The sequence below is a fragment of the Leptidea sinapis genome, chromosome 19 (genome assembly GCF_905404315.1).
Source record: "Leptidea sinapis chromosome 19, ilLepSina1.1, whole genome shotgun sequence".
Lineage (NCBI taxonomy): Eukaryota > Metazoa > Arthropoda > Insecta > Lepidoptera > Pieridae > Leptidea > Leptidea sinapis.
The window spans coordinates 6649044-6671385 of record NC_066283.1 but is presented as its reverse complement, the minus strand read 5'-3'; the positions used below and the strand labels follow the sequence as shown (position 1 = coordinate 6671385).

Below are 22342 nucleotides of genomic sequence, written 5' to 3'. Positions count from 1 at the left end.
GGCGAATGGTGGCGGCGTGCGAGCCTATGTTTGTGACGTCTGCAAAAATGTACCGTAAATAAATTATGGCGGATCCCGTCGGCGGCAGTCGCTCGTTCATCATATCGAGCTCTGTACACAAGTGGAAGGTCGTGCTCTGTGCTCTTTGGTCGTGGTCTGATTTTTGAGATAAAAACTTCTTCAGCCACGTTGAGCACTTTTTGGTAGGGGGAAATGTTATGGTTTCGCGTCACCGTCATGCTCATGACTGGTGCACGCGATAAATATTAAATACTAGCTGACCCAGCAAACGTTGTATTGCCATCATAGTATCATCATCAACTGTAGTTAATCTACCAACTATAAGTAGCTAAAATTAAGTTCGTCTTTACCTCCTCAGATGTCTGAACGACGGGGGACACATCAAATGAAAAACAATATTGCTTTTTTTTTTTAATTCCTAACATTTTGATATTTATTCACCTTTTAAACCTTCTCTGGATTTCCACAAATAATTCAAGACCAAAATTACCCAAATCCGTCCAGCCGTTCTCGAGTTTTAGCGAGACTAACGAACAGCAATTAATTTTTATATATATAGATTAACATATATTATTTTACCATTTTTGAGTTTAATTATCGCAAATATATACCCCTGTCACCTTATAAACGGGAATACGTCGAATTACCCATAACCCTATAAACAAAACATTCATAATATTATATACCTCATCGTTAAAGCAGTGTTCGTAAGCAACATTTTTGTTCGACCGTTTTTTCTTTACTTTTCAAATCAAACTACGGCGAAAATCTTTATAATTTCGAGTTAATATTATATAAACTTTAATTCATTTTACATTACCAGTGGGAGGGTCCTTTGCACAGGATGCCGGCTAGATTATGGGTACCAGAACGGCGCCTTTTTCTGCCGTGAAGCAGTAATATGTAAACATTACTGTGTTTCGGTCTGAAGAGACTTAACATCTTATGTCTCAAGGTGACGAGCGCAATTGTAGTGCCACTCAGAATTTTTGGGTTTATCAAGAATCCGGAGCGAAACTGCATTCTAATGGGGAGGGCATATCAATTCCCGCTCGTCTTGTCCCGTATTTCCATTAAAAAAAATCTCAACCTTTTCCTAAGTGGTAAAAAGAAAAGAAAACTTTTGGCATTCATAAGTGTTATTTCTTTGACCTATAAAGTGATTTTGATTTGATTTAATATAACCTATGACACAAATAATGTGACGACTTTCTATTCGTAACATAATTTTCAAAATAGCTTCACTTGATCCAGAGATTACCTCCTACAACCTCACAAAACCTTACCTCTTTATGATATTAAGTATAAAATTTGTAAACTAAATCGAAAACAGTGTAAGCATTTACCCCCTTATTCATAATGGTCCGCTAACTTTAAACAGCCGCTACGGAGTGTTTTTTCTCATTCAGACTTAGGTCAATAGAAGAAGACAGAGTGAGAATTAGCAATGCTTTAAAGTTAGCAGACTATTATGAATAAGGGGGTTACACGGTACTCATACGAGAAGAACGATTGTAAAATTATTTGTTAGTCGATAGGCTATTATAACTAACGTTAACACGGGTGTTAATACAATTATAAAGTTCAAACGAATTGCAAAGAAAAATGACACAAAATAGTGCCGTGTAAAAATGGGTTATGTAAATTAAGTGTAATTTTAATTGCCTTCTGCATAATAGAGTTGGCCCCGAAACTTGTAACGAGTTCTCAACGTAACATAAAGTTTGACAGAACATTTTCAGACACATCACAACGAATATGAAGTAATTAGTAATAGCGGGCGTAGTGGTGTTCTGTAAACGTAATATTTTCGTAGTAATTGCGGGATGAAAGCCGGCCCCGGGCGAGGTGTCGACTGCCACGCGCAGCTCTCTCGATAACGACTAGTGATGTACCGACAGACCTTATGACACACGCAGATTTTTTATCGACTACTTGGTTGTAATAAATGTATTGTAGGGGGGGTAATTTTAAACAAATATGTGCAAGATTAATTATTATGATTAATTTAATGCGTACCTTAATAGTGTTTATCACATCCGAAAATAATCACTGTAATAGGTTTTAGGTCTTTTTTTATAGAGGGGGAGGACAAACGCATGGGTCACCTAAAGTTAAGTGATCACCACCGCCCACATTCTCTGGCAATACCAGAGTAATAACAGGAGCATTTGATGATTAGAAAAGTAATGATGCCGTATCGTCCTGGAACATCATACCAGGAAGCTCATTCCACAGCTTGGTTGTGAAAGAAAGTTTTTTAAACCCCACACTGTGGAGGAATGGCAAACATCCAGATGGACGGGATGGTATTATATTAATTAATGGCGTATCATGCGAAGGTGGAATTCGGCGGCAGGAATCAGATCAAACAGCTCTGTGAAACACTCTCGTGATAAATATTGTAACAGACAATGAAGCGACGCGGCGCCAAGTAATCTAGCTATTCACAGAGGACTGTATCCCCAAAAATTCGAGGAGCTCTACCTCAAACCAGAGACGACAACTATACTCCATATGTGGCCGAACCTGCGCTTATAGATGAATTTGAATGCTTGAATGTGGGCCGGCTTGAAGTATTGCTCTATTTATGACGCCCAACCTGGATGCCTCCGCAGCCAATTTGGCTTTGACTTCAAGACGACCGTGGAATGGCAATCGCTAGAGATTAGGAAACCTAGGAGAAGTGTTGTGAAAAACGGTGATACGACAAATGGGGTTTATAATTATGGTCTTATATCGGTAAGTATATTATATGTCAGTTTTTGCTTTACGGTACATAAAATTCTTAATTAAAAATTTAAAAATAAATATATTATTGTTTGGTCTATATTCCAAGAACAAATGAACTCACCACAGAACGGCCTCTCGTCGTCAAACGTAATAAACTAGCTCAGAGCAGTCTTCAAGTCCAAGCCACGATAAAACACACTCACGGGATGAACTATTTTTTACACTATTTGTCGTACCGCTTTATGTAGCCTTTAAGATGTCCTGTTATTGGTTGGCAAACACTCACCAAAGCTACCTTCTTAAATATAACTTTAAAAGGTTCATCATTCATCGAGCAAGCGTTTCGCATCACTAGCAACGTAGAGGGCATGTCTATGGCACGCGGGCCGCTCTTGGCACACCACTAGCTCTCACTAAACTTTTATTTATTCTGTCATCAACAGACAGCACTGCTTTTTCCATCACGAATTTGGATCATGTTAACTTTCCTTTGATGATTCTGATACATAATTGATTCTAAGATACTGTTATTAAGGGTGTGTTTTGTAAAGGAATTGTATGAGTCGATTCACTCGAATATTATAGAAACTGATTTAGTAGATTATTAATGATTAAGTAGATTTTAAGTTATTTTTAGTACACACTCTAGATAGGCCTAAAGTTGTAGGTAAAATGAATGGTATTTACCGGCTTTTTTCCCTTACTGAGCGTTTACTGTGCACCTATTATTACATTACATCTTTGCAGAAAAGCTTTAAATCATTGGCTAACTTATCTTGCTAATGATGAAGTGGAAAACTGATCAGACTGACATGACAAGCACCACGCAATCTATAGAAGTAACGCAATTAAAAGTCCAAACTCAAACCCACATGCACACACTCACTCACACTCAATCATATACACACACACACACACAGTTTTCAGACTTGTTTTAATTGTGCGATAATTGTAAAATCTGGTTTTTAATTATTTTTGTTTATTTCTATAATGTTTATCAAATATTATGTATCCGCTAAGGAAGTTGCGAGATATTTCCAATACAAGTGTCCTAAGACAACTTACTGGAAAGTCTCAACCACTAAAATGTATATGCAATCTTTGAAATAAACGATATTTATTTATGATGTACGTAGAAACACTTTTATCAAGCCCTTGTAAGATCAGTGCGAGTTAGTCAATCTTACACACAACCTTGAATATTTTCGCAAGTATCGTAAGGTTTCACGATGTTTCTCTTTACCGTAAGAAATAAACGTACATAAAATTAATTCGGAAAAAGAAAATACATTGTATTATATCTAAGATGTTGACCGAAATTATAATGTATCAACATGCCAAATTTTATGAAATAATTTGCATAAGTTGTTGTATACTACGCTATATAAGTAAGTAGAAGTTTTAAGCTATCCCACGGGAACTCTTTAATTTTCCGGGATGAAAAGTATCTATGATGTTGACCGGCAAAATAAGGTATCAACATGCCAAATTTTTATTAAATTATGTGCATACGTTGCTGTGTAATACGCTATTTAAGTAAGTAGAGGTATTTAATTGTCTCACGGGAACTTTTAATTTTCCGGTATGAAAAGTATCTAAGATGTTGACCGGGGATGGAAGGTATCATCATGCAAAATTTCAATTAAATCGGTCCAGGAGTTTCAGAGATTAACCCGTAGAAACACACAAACAGACAAAGATGAAAAAAATCCGAAAATATCGGGACTTGTTCTATTTCTCTTCTTACATCCCCCTGACTCGGTTTTGATATTTTTTTTTTCTTTGTACAGAAATTTGATCTCTACAGATTTATTATAAGTATTTATAGAAATGCAGACAGAAAAGTTTACGAAAGAATAGTAACAGAATATTCCCCAAGGAATGAAAGAAGTTGCAGAATAGACGGGTTTTTAAAGATGGGAGAGTGAAGTAACTAAAGGCTCATGAAGGTTGCGGAAGAGCTGGAGCTCTTCTCGAATCGCGAAAAATTTAGGGAATTAGAGGCTAGGCCTCCTCTAATTCCTATGTCTCAAGACAGCCTGACCTGGTAAAATAGAAAAGAATAGAAGTAGCTGATAGCAATAAATTTATGCTAGTTCATTCGAGAATTAAAAAAGTAAAGTTTTCGATGAGAGAATTTATTGACGCACGGTTTGACAGTTCCTCTGTGAAACAATTTCATTATAACAACAGGGAGCATTTTTTACGAAATAATTCTTGATGTTTTGAAATTTTATTGGCAAATTCCTATAAAACAGTATTTTATCTACAGAACAATGTCTGTCGGATCAGCTAGTTAAGTATAAAAAGATAAACATAATTATATATTATGTTTATAGTTAAGACACTTCTTGTGTGAGTATATCTTAAAAATTTATTTTGTAAAATGTCAGAGAAAATAAGTTTTATTAATATAACATTATTCCTTAATCTAAAAAATATTTATATTTGTAACAGAAATTATATCGGGACTAGATATTGTTTATATTCAAAACCCATCAGTTTTTTTAAGAACCTACTAGAACAAAATTTGTTCACTTTTGGGATAACTTTAATAGGTTGGCATGTATAATAATTAAAGTAATATTTTATAACTATCGGTAAATAAGAACCACTTACCGCCTTATTCATAATGGTCCGCTAACTTAAAACAGCCGCTAAGGAGTGTTTTTTGTCATTCTGACTTAGGTCAATAGAAAAAGACAGAGCGAGAATTAGCAATGCTTTAAGTTAGCAGACTATTATGAATAAGGGGGTTAGTTGTTTTCGGCTGTTCTACTCTCGCCTGATGCATTTCTCTTCCAAATAGTATATGGTCATCGCAAATGACAGTCTGTAAGTGACTTCACCTGCAAAAACTCCGTAATTCCGTAAAATCCGACCTCTACTCGGTGAAAGGAATATTCCTACCAAATTTTAAGTCTCTACGATTTATGGTTCCAGAGATATCGTGATGAGTCAATATATATGTGGAAATCTCTTATAATATCTTAATATATATAATTTATGTGTAACGTTGTTTGTCCGCGATGGACCCCTAAACTAATAAACGGATTTTCATGGGGATTACTTCATGGAGTGCAGTTTAGTCCAACTTGAGAGATAGGATAGTTTTTATTTCGATTTGGCACCCATAATTATTTTTATTTTCAATATTTGTTTTGTATGGACATATTTTCTATGAGAGAATTTAGTGACACACTGTTTGACATCTGCTGAGAAACAATTTCATTATAACAACAGGGAGCATATTTTACGAAATAATTCTTAATGTTATGAAATATTATTGACAAATTCATGATAAACAGTATTTTATTATAGCTAAATATAGCTAGTATATGTATATATAATCACAATGTGTGTACACAAATATGAAATGCATTAAAACATCAGCAATTTTCTTCCACATTATGATAGTGATCAAATAGTACCCAATTGTAAGCGAAGTGCGGCTGGCGGGGTAACAGTTAGTGTGGGAACTGCGGCAAATGTTCACCGATCCTAATCTATCTAGATGTGTGCGAGGCACGAAGCGCTCCGACACAGATCATAGTTGTGTGGAAGAGGCCGTCAAATAACACAGATAAGTATATCGCATAGAAATTCTATTATTATTGAAGTGAAAACTTCTTTAGCCGGCACTTTTTGGTAGGAAAAATATTATGGGTTCGCATCACTCACATGCTCATGACTGGAACACGCTATAAATCTTAATACATATAAATTACGTGACACGTTGTTTGTCCGCGATGGACTCCTAAACTAATGAACGGATTTTAATGGGGATTACTTCATGGAGTGCAGTTTGGTCGAACTTGAGAGATAGGATAGTTTTTATTTCGATTTGGCACCCATAATTATTTTTATTTTCAATATTTGTTTTGTATGGACATATTTTCTATGAGAGAATTTATTGACGCACGGTTTGACAGTTCCTCTGTGAAACAATTTCATTATAACAACAGGGAGCATTTTTTACGAAATAATTCTTGATGTTTTGAAATTTTATTGGCAAATTCCTATAAAACAGTATTTTATCTACAGAACAATGTCTGTCGGATCAGCTAGTTAAGTATAAAAAGATAAACATAATTATATATTATGTTTATAGTTAAGACACTTTTTGTGTGAGTGATATCTCGTGCGTTCGCGTCACCAAAATGCTTACAGCTGACGTATTTTGTAACATTAGTGCTGCGTATATCTTATAAGTGAAATTGAATGGATTTAGTGAAAGGTTCAATGTGTATATAGTGTTTTTGTTTGATTAATATATTATTGAAAATAAATTGAAATTTAATAATATAGTTTACCTTAAACATTATAAAATTTTAAATACTAACCCCTTTATTCATAATGGTTCACTAACTTAAAACATCCGCTAAGGAGTGTTTTTTCTCATTCTGACTTAGGTCAATAGAAGAAGACAGAGTGAGAATTAGCAATGCTTTAAGTTATGAATAAGGGGGCTAAAGTTCTAAGTTTTCACTTCTATCGGCAGTCTCTACAATTGCCCTTTTTTTTAAATTAACTCTTATTAGGAATCTCATAGTGAGAAATCGCTATTTTTATGTATTTTACTAGCTGACCCAGCAAACGTTGTAATGCCGATATTAAAATCGCGATACAAAAGTAACTGTTGATCGTAGATGGGTGAAAATTTGAAGTTGTATGTATTTTTTAATGCTGACCCATAATCAAAGAAATTTAAAAAAAAGTGTCAAAAAAAAACAAAAAAAAATTTCGTGCGGTCCACCGGGGGGATATACATTTAGGGGGATGAAAAATAGATGTTGTCCGATTCTCAGACCTACCCAATATGCACTAAAATGTCATGAGAATCGGTCAAGCCGTTTGGAGGAGTTCGGTCCCGCACACCGTGACACGAGAATTTTATATATTAGATTTAAAAAACAGTAGTTTACTTTAATAAAGACTTATAGATAAAAAGTAATACCTGATTGGAATAGTTGCATGAGGTTTTGGAGTACATACTGAGATTTACCATATAAACGCATAGGTTTACGATCGTCGTTCCAATAAATATTCAATCACTACTTAATCGCTGGTGGTCTGTAAGTCTCCTGTGAGGCGACATATTTAACACGGCTCAGTCACTTCCAGTACTTTATTATTTAGATTTCTGTATAGTATATAGATGTCTATACTTTATATTTACTCTTTTTTGAGTTACAAACAAATAAGTAAAAGTAACAAAAGTCATCGCAAAAATAAGGCACTATATAATTACTGTTCTCACCTCTGGGCGGGTGCTCCCCAGTACCAGCTTCTTTCATTTGACCGCATACAACAAAGAGCGGCTCGAATCATCGACGATCAAGTCATATCCGATTAGCTTCATTCTTTGGTTCTCTGCATCTTCTACCGCATTTATCATGTGCTCAGAGATTTATTTTTTCTTCTCTGGTATCGACGATCTATATAACATTACGTTAAAATGCGATATCCCACCCGCGTCATGTTGACGTCTGGTATTCTACAACCACGAGTTTTGTGAGAAATTTCGTAAAATAAAATAGAGTGAGCCCCGCGGATTGTATGCGTTGATGGTTGACCGACATAGAAATAATCCACAATCTTCCACCGTGCGGTTTTCAAGGAACTTTCTTCCACGTAGGTCCCACAAAGCTATCGAATTAGCTTCCTTGTGTGGTATTTTCGGGACGATACATCATGGGTACCTTCGAATAAAGCACATACACCTTCCTACAAGGCCAGCAAAGCTCCTGTAATTTCTCTGGTGTTGCAAGAGAATGTGAGCGGCGGTGGTCACTTAACACCACGGAACCCTAAATACAAACATGTAACACGGTCGAGGTAACTTTGCTTTTTGTTGGCATTCTACCCCTCTCCTACCATCTACATCCATGCGCAGCGTTTCGTTCGCCTGGAGCATAAAGTACCGGCAGCAAAAATGGTGCCGTACAGAATCTTTAGATATTTTTAGTAAATTTGCGCGATATTAATATTGCGAATAATCATATATTTTTGTTTTCTCAATACAAGAATATTCAAACAAATCAAATCATATGAAAATATTTACAATACTATGATTACATAAAATTGATACTATCATTACCTATGTGAAAGCGTACCAAGAATACTGGCAGCATTTCCACGTTGGATAGCAAGGCTGATCCGTTGACCGAAATAGCTGCCAGCGCTTAGCTTCCAGTAGCCCTATTGAGGCGAGAAGATAGTACTTTGTACATTCTCCCTCTGGGCCTCTGGGCCCCACTGGGCAAGTGTCTCTACACTAAACGGCACAAAGACTCTCTCAAACCGAAGTATTTGCGACTTCTGCTGTCTTTGGAAGCTTCTTGAAGCAGCAGCCTCAACCCCAACTGGCGTTTTTATTTGCATATAAGTTTGGACGTATTTAGGGTTACCAGTAGTCTGGATCAATCCAGATATGTCCGGCCTTTTAGACTCTTGTCCGGTTCTCTAACTCGTTCGGATTTTATTATATATTTTATTGCTTGTAACTAATTCTATAAGGCTTCATAAGATACATGATAGCTTTAAGGGTAAATGTATACACTTCTATAATAAAGTCCCAGCCACTGTTCAGGCATTATCTATAAATAAATTTAAATGTTTTATAAAAAAATGGCTCTGTCGTAAATCCTATTACTCCACTGCTGAATATCTAAATGATCGGACGCCTGGGACTAGATTGTGATTATTTTATAGCGATAGAAATGACTGTACAATATTGTAGATTTTTATTAAAAAGAGCGCAAAATAAGAATGCTGGCAGAGTTTCTTGCGCCGCTTCTTCTCTCTCAGAGCGCCATTTGTTTCCGAAGCGGTAGTAGTATCTAGTAGTTGTTAGAAATGTCATCAAAAATAATTCTAAAGGAATCTACTTTGAGAAAATAAATGCCTTTTATTTAAAATCAGATAGAATATAGTAATAAAACTACATATTAACATATATAAAATAAGTCTTTAATCTTTACGCGAAATGAAAGTTTTTACGTAAAGAATTTTATACGTGGAAAAAAAGCTCCTTGAAAACTGCACTGTGGAGGAACGCCACGCATACAGATGGTGGGAATGATATTCTAATATTAGGCGTGTCGTGCGAATGTGGAATTCTGCGGCAGGATTCAGTTGAAACAGCTCTTCGGAAAACTCCTCGTCATGTGGTAGAAGACACACAATGAAGCAACGTCTCTATACAACGCCATGGTAGTCCTTGACGTATTCATTTAATTGAGTGACAACACCTACACAACGTCTATGTACACCCTTTAATAATAATAATAATAATATTGACACACTTTTTATACAAATTATCTTGCCCCAAGTTAAGCATATATAGCCTGTGTTATGGGTTACAAGACAATGATATGTTTAATACAATATACTTACTTAAACATACATAAATTCATATAAACATACATAAAACATTTAAACATCCATGACTCGGAAACAAACATCCATATTCATCATATAAATGCTTGCACCTACCGGGATTCGAACCCGGGACCTCTAGCATTGTAGGTAGGATCGCTAACCACTCGGCTATACAGGTCGTCTATGGGTTGAACTTACATTTTCTCCTTTCTGTAGTATTTGGTGCGGTGTAGTCTTTATCTGGTATCTCTTCTTTTACTTTTGCCTCCATCTGAAAAAAAAACACACATTACATTACAACAAATACATTAACGTTTAAATAATAATAAATCAATCGATCTTTGTTAAATTAAATCAGTGAAAAAGAATTTTTTTGAATAAGGGACGAGACGAGCAGGACGTTCAGCTGATGATAATTGTTACACCCTGCCTATTACAATGCAGTGCCGCTCAGGACTCTTGAAAGACCCAAAAATTCTGAACGGCAGTACAACTGCGCTCGTCACCTTGAGACACAAGATGTTAAGTCTCATTTGCCCATTAATTTCACTAGCTTCGGCGCCCTTCAGACCGAAACAGTAATGTTTATACAGTACTTCTGTCTGCTTCACGACAGAAATAGGCGCCGTTGTGGTACCCATAATCTAGCCGGCATCCTGTGCAAAGAAGCCAAAGAGCAAAGGTATGGTAAAAACATGCGCGTTTTAATTTTTATTATTATTTATCACATCTGTTTTTTTACATCAATATAATTGCTATTTTTTTTTAACACACGTGTTGGTTACCCTCTAAAAAGAACTCAATAATTCTATGTCCTCCTGACTGACATAAAAAAAAAACATCATATTATCTGTTATTTAATGAAATGTCATTGAATATTATTTGTATTGCTAATATATAGGTATTTCTTATAATGAAGTAAAGGTTTCAACTAGCAAACTATATAGTATATGGTGATATATATAAGACGTTCACTGCTGGACAAAGGCCTCCCCCAAAGATTTCCACGACGATCGGTCCTGCGCTGCCCTCATCCAACGTATTCCGGCGATTTAGACCAGGTCATCGGTCTATCTTGTGGGGGTCCTACCAACACTGCGTCCTCCTAATTATTATTTTATATATTACTAGCTGATACCCGCAACTTCGTCCGCGTACACACATGACTAAGCACGTAGTACTTATAAAAATCTTTATTTCTTATGACAAAACATAAGAATTATCATTCATAAAAATTTTGTTTTCAAATTTTGTTTGAGCTAAAATTAAGTTTATATTTTACCTGCTGAGAAAGTTGGAAAGATATATAATTTCTAATTAGTTATTAATTTTAAACTATTCTTTCAATTTGATTTTTGAACGTCAACACGGGGAACACGTCAAAGGAAAAACCAAATTATTGTATAATAATTCAAGACCAAAATTAGCCAAATCGGTCCAGCCGTTCTCGAGTTTTAGCGAGACTAACGAACAGCAATTCAGCATCTTATGGTGTAAATATTATTCTGATCAGAAGTTTTGTCAGTTTAATACATCTAGATAGACTACGACAGAGTCAAAAAAAAGAGAGAGTCTGAAAGTGAGTTTAGAATTAACCTCTATTTTGAGCAATTCACGCACACTAACACAAAGTGTCATACAAATCGCGAGTGTAAGACGTAGCTTGTCACGATCACTACATTATTAAACCTGGTCTGTTTTTTATTTATTTATTTACAAAATAACAAGGTAAAACTATCATATCATTTTTATGATCCTGAGATCCAATTAATTTTGTACACATCATTCACCAAATACAGTAAAAAATAATAAGTGGACACTACAGAAATTACATTAAAATTGATGAAATTTAAGTTAAACTAAATTATTTTACGTAAACTAGCAAGTTCTATAAAGAGTATTTTTAAACAAGTTTATGTTTGTAAAGAATATATCAAAATCAGCACACACTTCATTAAATTCTCTGCAAATTCTCATAATCGGGTTGTTATGCGATACATTATTATTTGAAGAATTGATCGAAAATAGACATGGAATACGCACAGATCGTGTTGGCACTTTAAAGTTTATCAAACTTAATAGAGGACTATCCATAACACCATTCGCAATGTTATGTAAGACGCACATATCAGATACCCATCTTCGCTTATCAAGACAATGCAAGTTAAATTTACGTAAGCGCTCAGAGTATTCGGGAATTTTACGTCTGACACCCAACCTGCTACAAAGAACTCTTAGAAACTGCCGCTGAATGGACTCTAATCTATCACGGTGAACATTATAAATTGGAGACCAAATCACCGAGCAATACTCCAGGATACTTCTCACTAAACCATTGTATAATAATTTTTATCGGTTGTCTTACATCCAGGGACTCTATCTAGACGTATAAATTATCTTAAGCAATTACAATCCTTTAAAAAATTATTTTATTTCATTAAGATGTACCTGATTCTCAGAGCGCGTGTTTCATTGATATATCAGGCTGCCAGTGTTTACAGCAACTATAAATAAATGGGATGTGATGGGGGCCACGTGGACAGCTGGCCCGGCCATCTGGCAACCCACGAGCTCTGCTTCTTGTAACACTTTTCTTTTCGTAATGGAAAATGTATTTTTTTAATCAACAACTAAACAGTGCGTCAATTTACTGCGTCTTATCATTGAATCTGCGTTGTATATCTTAATATATATAAATTACGTGACACGTTGTTTGTCCGCGATGAACTACTGAACTAATCAACGGTTTTAAATGGGGATTACTTCATGAAGTGCAGTTTAGTCTAACTTGAGAGATAGGATAGTTTTTATATCGATTTGGGACCCATTATTATTTTTATTTTCAATATTTGTTTTGTATGGACATATTTTCTATGAGAGAATTTAATGACGCACGGTTTGACAGTTCCGTTGTGAAACAATTTCATTATAACAAAAGGGAGCATTTTTTACGAAATAATTCTTGATGTTTTGAAATATTATTGGCAAATTCCTATAAAACAGTATTTTTACTATCTACAAAACAACGTCTTTCGGGTCAACTAGTAATTATATGCATAGAATTACTAGCTTATACCCGCGAGTTTGTCCACGTTAAATTACGTGGAGTAAGTAAAATTAAAACAATTTGTTATCTTTAAATTTTAAAGTGATAAACCACACTTTTGGAATTAATTTGATTTAATTTGTAACCAAAATTTATCAAGGAAGCGGCATTAGAGCCCGCGACCTCTCGAGTTCCGTCCGAGCCCTCTTCCAACTGAGCCAACTGTTCGAGTAACGTATGGTTCGTAGATCTTGGTATGTCTTGTTCAGCTCTCAGGTTATAAATAGCGCTGGGCTGACGAGGATCTGAGTATACGCAAGAGGATGGTAACTGATATCAAGTTGCACAAGTACCAGTGGGAGGCTCCATTGCAGGATGCCGGCTAGATTATGGGTACCACAACGGCGCTTTTTTCTGCCGTGAAGCAATGTGTAAGCAGAACTGTGTTTTGGTCTGAAGGGCGCCGTAGCTAGTGAAATTACTGGGCAAATGAGACTTAACATCTTATGTCTCAAGCTGACTTACAATCCTGATCGGCACTGCATTGTAATCAGCAGGGCGTATCAATTACCATCAGCTGAACGTTTCGAAAATTTTCATTAAAAAAACTTGGGTCAGTCGGGAATTCAGAATCTCGGGTTTAATAATAATAATATTGACACACTTTAACAGGAATTATCTTGCACCAATCTAGGCATAGCATATACTATGGGTACAAGACAACGATATATTTAAAACAACATACATACTTGTCATACATCATTGTCTTGAGTCATACATCTTTGTGCCGTTTGGTGTCGAGACACTTGGCCCGTGGGGCCCAGAGGCGCGGAGAATGTTCAAAATACTATCTTCGCGCCTCAATAAGGCTACTGGAAACCCAAGCGCTGGCAGCTATTTCGGTCAACGGATCAGCCTTGCTATCCAACGGGGTAATGCTGCCAGTATTCTTGGTACGCTTCCACGTAATGATAGTTTTAATTTTATGTAGTCGTAGTATTGTTAATATAGTTATAAGATTTGTTTTGATTAAATACCTACTTACATTTGTAATTGACTTTGTAGGAAAGACTAGGCGACATACATACTTAAACATATATAAATAAAAATAAACTTCCAAAATCATACAAACATCAATATTTTATATTTTTATAAATGTTTGCACCAACCGGGATTCGAACCCGGGACGTCTGGATAAGTGGGCAGGGTCACCAACTACTGAGTTATAGGCGTCGTTGATAAAATTAAATGAACTGTTTATCCTTTCCTATACATCTCGCAACGTGTGTGGTAAATTATAATATGATGATTGGTTGTTAGGTAAAGTAGATTCTTGATAGGTAATTATCTTTAAAAAAAACAGCAGCATAGTAAAAATAATAATACAATAGCTGCAAGAGTAAGATTTCTGTAAGCAAAAGCATCCTTACACAATCAATGAATACAAGCTCTAAATTTATATTTACACAATACTAGCTATTACCCACGACTTTGTCCACTTTGAATAGTTACTTTGGGCATTTTTTTTAATTTTTAGGATAGCAGCGCTCTTCTTTTATACAGCGCACAGAACAGGTAAAAGACTCACTGTTCCGTGATTCAAATTCAAATTCAAATATTTTTATTCAATATAGAATGTGAAATCACTTATTGAAAGTCAAAAAACTACCACCCATTCCAAAATGAATGCCTCAGACCTGAGAAGAACGGGCGCAACAAACTCAGTGGGCTTTTTTTTTCATCATATAAATATGTTTACACAGTAATATTGTACAATTAAACTTATTATTATTAAATATATAAACCGCCTGAGGGCGGTCACTCCATTCCCAATCTGTGGTGTCATTGAGAAAGTCAATTATGTTATAGTAACCTTTACCACACAAACGTTTTTTAACAATTCTTTTGAATAACGTAATAATTTTGATTTGAACATTTTCTGGGATCTTGTTGTAAAAGCATATACATCGCCCCACAAAAGACATACTAACTCGACTTAGCCGAGTAGTAGGCATGATCAGTTTATGTCAGTTCCTGGTGTTAACATTATGATTTTGACAGTTTCTGGCAAATTCACTTATGTGCCTATGATTATACATTACAGCGCATATCCATTGTCATTATGGACAGTCTCTTTAATAGTATTTCCTTGTGAACTTTAATCTCCTATTTCATCCCCATGTAGGTCAAACGTACAAAAATTCTCAAACAAATGTTTATATATTATTTCTTATCAAGTGCCCAAATACAAAGTTTGATGGTTTTATCTTCGGTAATGACGAACTTTCATGCAATGTGTCATCCCCTATTTGAACTTCCATTTATTTTTGCAATAAAAGGTCTAGTCTATGTCTGTACTTAATTTTATCCAAATAGGTTGAGTAGTTTAGGCGTGAAAGCGTAACAAACACACTCATATTCACACTTATTATATTAGTAGGGATTTACGCGGATCCGAGGGAGTCTGTTCTGTCAATAGAAAAAAGTGATGTAAGTATTTGGGATTAATGTAGTCTACAGTCATCGTAAATATATTATCAAAGTTAAAGAGTTAAAAATGAAACCAAAACGTTTCTTCGTATTTCTGAATGATTTTATAATATTACTAGCTGACCCAACAGACGTTGTGCTGTACATAATAAATAAATTGTTGTTTTTTTATGTATTTGTCCATAATATTTTATAACATCAAGAATTATTTCGTAACATATGCTCCTTGTTGTTATAAAATGAAATTGTTTTACAACAGAACTGTCAAACCGTGCGTCATAAATTCTGTCACAGTAAATATGTCCATACAAAACAAATATTGGAAATAAAAATAATTATGGGTCCCAAATCGAAATAAAAACTATCCTATCTCTCAAGTTGGACCAAACTGCACTCCATGAAGTAATCCCCATTAAAATCCGTTCATTAGTTTAGAAGTCCATCGCGGACAAACAACGTGTCACGTAATTTATATATATTAAGATGTAGTAATTAATCAAACGGTGGGGATTAATTTGGTATATGTGTAAACTACTGTATAATTGGCAATTTTTTTAAATATTAAAATGGACATAGTTTGTTATCCTTAAGAGATAGACTTATGATATCGCGAACTTTTCTGTAGATAAGTTACACAATTCTGATTTCTATATAATATTGACACACTTTTTATACAAATTATCTTGCCCCAAGTTAAGCATGTTATGGGTTACAAGACAATGATATATTTAATACAATATACTTAAACAAAACATACATAAATACATTTAAACATCCATGACTCGGAAACAAACATCCATATTCATCATATAAATGCTTGCACCTACCGGGATTCGAACCCGGGACCTCTAGCTTAGTAGGTAGGATCGCTAACCACTCGGCTATTACAGGTCGTCAGGCTATATAAGATACACAATTCCACCATACATTATTTTGTTATATTTCTAAAGGTTTTAGTCGCTTTTAGCGTTTTCGTTGAAAGCTCCCAGACTTTTTTTCTGAGACCTTCAACAAATAACGTTAATATATAAAAAATCTTAACAAATCTATACATATAAATAAAATTGGAGTGTCTGTTTGTAATATTGAAATAACCAGTTTTTACGATATGTATATGAATATATATACGGAACATAACATTTTTTTCAAATTTTTGTGTGTCTTGACAGACGTCTGTTTGTTCCGGATAATCTCTGGAATGGCTGGACCGATTTTGACATCTTATTGGCAATCATCTGATGTAATAAGAAGTAACTTAGGCTACGCTATTCAGAAAAAAATCTCTTATTATAGAAAAATAAAGTAATGTTGCAATGTCCAAGAAACGGTCTAACCCTAAAAATAATTTATATACAAATGATTTAAGTTTTTTTTTAGTGTTGATTCCGCCAATACTTTGAGTCACGTGCCAGATTTTGGCGAGACAACACGTCCTGAGGATGCCTCGTGTAGAGGCGAAACACGTGTCGAATTGTTTTAAAAACAACTATTGGCGGAATTAACACTAAAGAAAAACTTAAATCATTTGTATAATTATGGATTTCCGCAAAGTAACGCCTAATTCTATAAATAATTTATATGGCAATACAACGTTTGCCGGGTCAGCTAGTCATAAACTAAAACCTTCCTCGAGAACTAAACTATCAGTTCGTGAAATCAGAAGACAATTTGAAAAAACAGAACTGCCAGTTCTTTATTCCAAAAAAAAAAGTAAATTTAAGTATGAAGTACGACTTCTTTAAGAATGAAATATGAAGTGCGGTTTTTACTAGCGGTAGGACTTTTGTCGATAGCTTTGATTGCTCTTCCAGCGGGAAAAGAATCTCATAGGAAATCAGATTATGCGCGGACGAAGTCGCGGGCAACTGCTACTCATAAAATATAGCGTGTAACTATGTACTCGTTATTTGTAATTATACATTACTTGGTGTGCTCACTTAAATTCAGCACGCCATATTCATCATCATCAGCCGGAAGACGTCCATTGCTGGACAAAGTCCTCCCCTAAACAACGCCATGATGATCGGTCCTGAACTGCCCTCATCCAACTTATTCCGACGATCTTCTGACAGTTTACCAGAATTTAACTTAAAACGAAACATGGCTTTGTTCATTCGTTTGTATAACAATTTACACCTAACATACATAGTAAGTAGTAGATTTTTATCAAAACCCTCAGCAGGTATTCAATACATAATTCCATATTGCAGATGTGAAAAATCCTGCAAATAGTACAATTATATGAAAAAGTAAAAACTGTGTTCACAACACCTGGCGCCTACACCTGCGCTAACGAGAAAATTTTCCTCCCACTTCCACCTCCCCCCACCGGGGGTGGACGTGAAATCCAATAAATGCCCCACGAATGCCCAGGTATCGGGGGCGAACTCAAACAGCGTAAACTCGTAAAAATATACAGATTCACGTGTTGCTTCCCGGATTCGTCTACTTACAGCCGCGTTCAATATTCGATATTCTAAACGTCAAAATTATTTTCAATCTAGATTCCTATTCCATCCAATAATCTATCCTGAACCGATATCAACTGTGCAAACCGTGCAAAAACAGTTTATTTAATCTGTAATATTATTAACGAATTAAGTGTGCCTAATTTTTGAGTTGCGAGTTTTTTCGTTGGATGAGGGCAGCGCAGGACCGATCGTCGTGGAGATCTCTGAGGTGGGCCTTTGTCCAGCAGTAGACATCTTCCGTGTGATGACTTTCTTGTGAAACACAGTACAAGTCTACCAAACGTAATTTTAACCTCAAAGATTACGTTGTTGTTGTAAATCAGTACAAATAAGGCAAGCAAATGTATATTGATATCTCTTTCTTTTGAGATAATTAAGAATTTAGTCAAAAAGTTGCTATATCTTATATATAAAATTCTCGTGTCACAATGTTCGTTCCCGTACTCCTCCGAAACGGCTTGAACGATTCTCATAAAATTTTGTGAGCATATTGAGTAGGTCTGAGAATCGGCCAACATCTATTTTTCATACCCCTAAATGTTAAGGGTGGTCCACACGATTTTTTTTTTTGAATTTTTTCTTACATTTTTTTTTAATTTGTTTGATTATGAGCCAGCATCAAAAAATACATACATCTTCAAACTTTCACCCATCTACGATCAACAGTTACTTTTGTATCGCGATTTTAATATCGGCAATACAACGTTTGCTGGGTCAGCTAGTTAATTATAATATAGCAAGAAACCATAACATACGTCAAAAATCCACATAATATTGAGTTAATATAGAATGACGTATATTAAAATTAAAATTGAAGGATAGGATAAATAATAATATTCTTTTGCAAGCATTTTTTTTATGGAAAAGAAGGACGAACGAGCATACGGGTCATTTGGTTTTAAGTGATCACCGCCATCCACATTCTCTTGCAACAGCAGAGAAATCACATGAGCGTTGTTGGACTTTAGGGAAGGTTAACGCGCTTTTTTTGAAGGTATCCATGTCGTCTCGTCCCGGAAACACCGCACAAGGAAGCTCATTCCACGGCTTTGTGGTATGATTTATTATAAAGGAAAAATATCAGCATACGAAACATTGAGCAGTTTTTTAATTAAAGAAAAAGTTTAACACAATAGTATTAACACTGCTGTCTATTTAGTAATGTATGTATGTAGTCACATTATTCTTATCAGGATCTTCATATTAAGCGATAATATCCGGACGACCGAGCCTTGCTCGGATATTTAAGAATGTACAAAACTTGAACAAAAAAAAAACTAATAATACATCTGGATTCGAACCGGGGTCTTCTGCTTTCCGGATCACCCAATGTCCCATCTGAGCTATAATAGTATTGTGGGGAAATTTACCTTTGTATTCTAATGTTATTGTAGCTGTTTCTCATTCAAACATGGATAAAACCATTTTTTTTAAATTTCTAGCTAGATCGATTTATCACCCCCGAAATCCCCTGCATACTTAATTTTATGAAAATCGTTGGAGCCGTTTCCGAGATTCAGATTATATATATACAAGAATTGCTCGTTTAAAGATATAAGATTTTTATTTCCGATACCCGGGAATGTCTTGTGAAAAAGAATAATTCGTTACTACGGCAATATCGAAACGAATTATACTTTTATGACGAAAACAGCAAAAATAAATAATAGTTACAAAAAACTAACGTTACAAAGCGTGGGGTGTATTTTAAGATATCTTAAAAATGATTCTACTTTCACCAATATTTGTGATTAAAAGATTTACAGCAAAGTGACATCTGAAGACCTATACAGCCGAGTGGGTAGCAACCCTACTTACTAAGCTAAAGGTCCCGGGTTCGAATCCCAGTAGGTGCAAACATTTATATGATAAATATGGATGTTTATTTCCGAGTCATGGATATTATATGTATTTATGTATGGTTAGGCAAGTATATCGTATTAAATATCTTCCAACCCATAGCACAGGCTATGCCTAATTTTGGGCAAGATAATTTGAGTAAAATTGAATCAATATTATTATTATACTAGCTGACCCAGCAAACGTTGTATTGCCGATATTAAAATCGCGATACAAAAGTAACTGTTGATAGTAGATGGGTGAAAGTTTGAAGTTGTATGTATTTTTTGATGCTGGCTCATAAACAAACAAATTAAAAAAAAATGTAAGAAAAAATTAAAAAAAAAATTCGTGTGGACCACCCTTAACATTTAGGGATATGAAAAATAGATGTTGGCCGATTCTCAGACCTACTCAATATGCTCACAAAATTTCATGAGAATCGATCAAGCCGTTTCGGAGGAGTACGGGAACGAACATTGTGACACGAGAATTTTATATATAAGATTATTATTACATCAATGCACCCCATGATTTATTAAGATTAAAGAATTTTTTTGTTACTTAATCACACGTTTCGTAGTTAATACTTAGTAAAAATTACTTACTTACTCTTTAGATTTCTTTATTTTATAGCATGGATAGAATGTAATTCACGCGGTTCTCTCAAAATTTCACCTGTCTGTCTATAGGCATTTCTACAAACAAAACAAATCTCATAACTATATTTACAATACTTTGATTACATAAAATTAAAACTATCATTACGTGTAAGCGTACCAAGAATACTGGCAGCATTTCCACGTTGGATAGCTAGGCTGATCTGTTGACCGAAATAGCTGCCAGCGCTTGGGTTACCAGTAACCCTATTGAGGCAAGAAGATAGTATTTTGTACATTCTCCGAGTCTCTGGGCCCCACAGACCAAATGTCTGGACACCAAACGGCACAAAGATGTCTTGTCTAACTATTGTGCTTTATTAAATACGTATTCTAGAAAACGCAAACAACTTCGAAACCTACAACATTATATCTTATTCTTCTATTACGAGTATTGGTAAAGCACGTGGGCGATATTCAACAGGATTTATAAAAATCCCTTTGAAACGTCTGATATAGATTCACAAAAGACTTTACTCTTTGATTATTTCTTCTTTGAAGGCTATTTTAGAATTTATGAAATACAAGTTACAATGGAAAGCGAATATAGGATTGGTATATTAAAATATATTTTTCATTTTATAATACTTATTTTGACGAGCTCAACGGTCGAATAGTACACGTGTCTATTGAGTGTTGTGGCAAAGTACAAAATCAAACAACAGCAACAAAACAAGTAGAACATGTTCGCAATAAATAGGCGACACAAGTGGAAAGAGGCGGTGCGGTGGGGGCAGGGGTCGCTTGCCGGCGATTACTACGTGAGTGCCGGTAGAGCAGTCAGGGTTACCACTTCTGAGTTTTTAAATTATAATAACATAATGAAAAAGATTTCTTTCAATCTGTTTATTAATTAATTATAAATTCTTTAGGCATATTGAGATTTAAAAAATATTAAATGGTAAATCAAAATGTCAAATTTATTTTCTGTTAGGTCTTCTATTAGGTATACTATTGTTAAGGACTTTTTTTAATAGAAAAAAGGTATTTAAAAGTCACAGTTGAGACACAAGACCTGTCTTATAGAGTTGATGTTTACGAAGCTAGAAAAAAAAATTTCGACGATTTGTTCGCAGATGCAAATCGAAAACCCACTGTCTCGCGCTAGCGTTGTTTCATGCAGTTTTAGCTTGAGAAGCGAGTAAGCATGTCGACAAAGCATTTAAGTTCTAACACAAGAGTAATCACATAAGGGATGCACACGTGGCGGGCGATTTCGAACCGGAGGCATTGTGTTGATAGGCAACGGTTCTACTGCGCCACCGACCAGATGAATGATTCTTCTATTCATGATACCACAGAGTAGGAATGGAGCGAACGCCCTCAGGCTTAAAATTAAAATTTTATTGTACTATACAACATATTTTTTTAAATCTAATAAAATTTCCACTTAAAGTTTATATAAATACCTCATAAAACATTAAATTAATTAAAATAGATATTACACACACTACTGCTTAAATGACACACATACATTATAGAGGTATTTGGCAAATAAACCCTAATTTTGTTCAAACTAAACGCCACAGGTTAGGATATCATCCCCACCATCTGGATGTGTGGCGGTCCTCCACAGTGCGGTTTTCAAGGAGCTTTCTTCCACGTACTACAAAGCTGTGGAATGAACTTCCTTGTGCGGTGTTTCCGGGACGATACGATATGGGTACCTTCAAAAAAAGCGCGTACTCGTACTTATTCAA

General features: G+C 35.1%; 1 protein-coding gene across 1 annotated transcript in view; it reads right to left on the bottom strand.

Annotated features, from left to right (window-relative positions):
- LOC126969991 (protein CBFA2T2) overlaps nucleotides 1–22342 on the bottom strand; it is a 91076-nt gene that overhangs the window by 33673 nt on the left and 35061 nt on the right. The window contains exon 2 of the mRNA XM_050815652.1: nucleotides 10336–10408. Within this exon, the coding sequence (XP_050671609.1) occupies nucleotides 10336–10408 (73 nt within the window). The remainder of the gene's footprint in view (nucleotides 1–10335; nucleotides 10409–22342) is intronic.